Raw genomic sequence first — 1,357 nt, forward strand, 5'->3', positions numbered from 1 at the left:
ATTCGCCATATTTATGCAATTTTAAGATCGATCTTCTTGAGTATTTGTTCTACATAAGATGAAAGTTGTCGTTGAGGGCCGATTTCGTGGTGTTCGAGCAACGGGTGACCTCGAAGAGCGAGGGATCGGTGTAGATCGGTTCGCTCGGATCAAAACCGCTGCGTCGTCCAGTAGATAATCCCACAGCACCCTCCAGAGCGGTAGATGATGAGGCGAAACGTTGGCTGATGGCGTTGCTCATTGATCTCGAGATCGATCTAATTAAATACGACCATTTATATTAGAATTTATAGTTCTATACTACAAATTAAAATTTTATATAATCGTAGATCAAAAATTTATAGTAGCAAATATATTTATTATGTTTTTTGATAGTATTTAAGATGCTGATAGTTTAATCACTTACGAAGCTTGAAATGGTTTTTGAAGACCTGTCCTCATGAAAGAAAAGTTGTTGACTCGGCTGCTATACGGCTCATCGGAATGGCTGCTGCGGTTGCAGGTTTTGTCGAGTCTACGATTTTTCATGATCACGGAATAAACGTATTTTCTGAAATAACGAGTCACTTTAAATTTACTTAATAGATAGAAAAGATAAAAACTCTCTCTATAACTCAAGAAACTTTATTTTTGTATTTTATTAAATCATCTCTTTCAATAATGATACGTTAATCCGAAACGAATTTTTAGAGATGACATGTAATTTTTACCTGTAAACGAGCATAGACAAAAGAACGACGGACGCCAAGAGAACGACGAGGATTCCCACTGCCGTAACTAATCCGTAATATTCGTTTTGAGTTATACAAATATTTTCCGGGATCTTAGTTTGTCTTTCAACGATAGTTTCATCTTCGATGTCCATTCTCGAATCGAGAACCTATCAAAATACGGATAGCATTATTGGTCGTAGAAGAAAAACGGCATTTCATCTTATTTCTTCCGAGTACGAAATGAAAACGATCTATCTGGATACCTCTATCATTTCTCTGACATGCTCTTCCTCTTCCTCGTCCTCGTCCTCTTCGTTCTCGGACTCATCGTCCGCGATGCCGGTCGCGTTAAAAATCGTCGTCGATGCGTTCTCGGTGTCACCGTCCGTCACGGTTATCGGCGACGTTATTTCGTCTTCATCCGCTACCGTATCGTTATTTACGTCCCTTCGCCGTCTACCGAAGGACGGCTCGCTTCTACCGGTACCACCGGAGCAATACGCCGGTTGGCAGCCGTCACGGCACGTTCGCACATTCGCCTCGAACACCAGGAAATTTGATTCGGGTATTTTGAAGGCATTAAAGCGGGCCTCAAGGCTGTCGCCGTCACGAAGGCGATCCAATCCCGGAAACACGTAGTTGTC

General features: G+C 41.8%; 1 protein-coding gene across 1 annotated transcript; it reads right to left on the reverse strand.

The window, feature by feature from the left end:
• Positions 1 to 19: 19 nt before the first annotated feature.
• LOC115243923 lies at positions 20 to 1,310 on the reverse strand (the record flags this gene model as incomplete). Its single annotated transcript, XM_029821265.1, has 4 exons — positions 20 to 257; positions 407 to 550; positions 711 to 880; positions 977 to 1,310. Coding segments are annotated over 4 exons (856 nt in total), but the record flags the coding sequence as incomplete, so codon positions are not given.
• Positions 1,311 to 1,357: the final 47 nt, after the last annotated feature.

This window comes from Formica exsecta, unplaced genomic scaffold (genome assembly GCF_003651465.1).
Source record: "Formica exsecta isolate Colony F162 unplaced genomic scaffold, ASM365146v1 C16410783, whole genome shotgun sequence".
In the NCBI taxonomy this organism is placed as follows: domain Eukaryota; kingdom Metazoa; phylum Arthropoda; class Insecta; order Hymenoptera; family Formicidae; genus Formica; species Formica exsecta.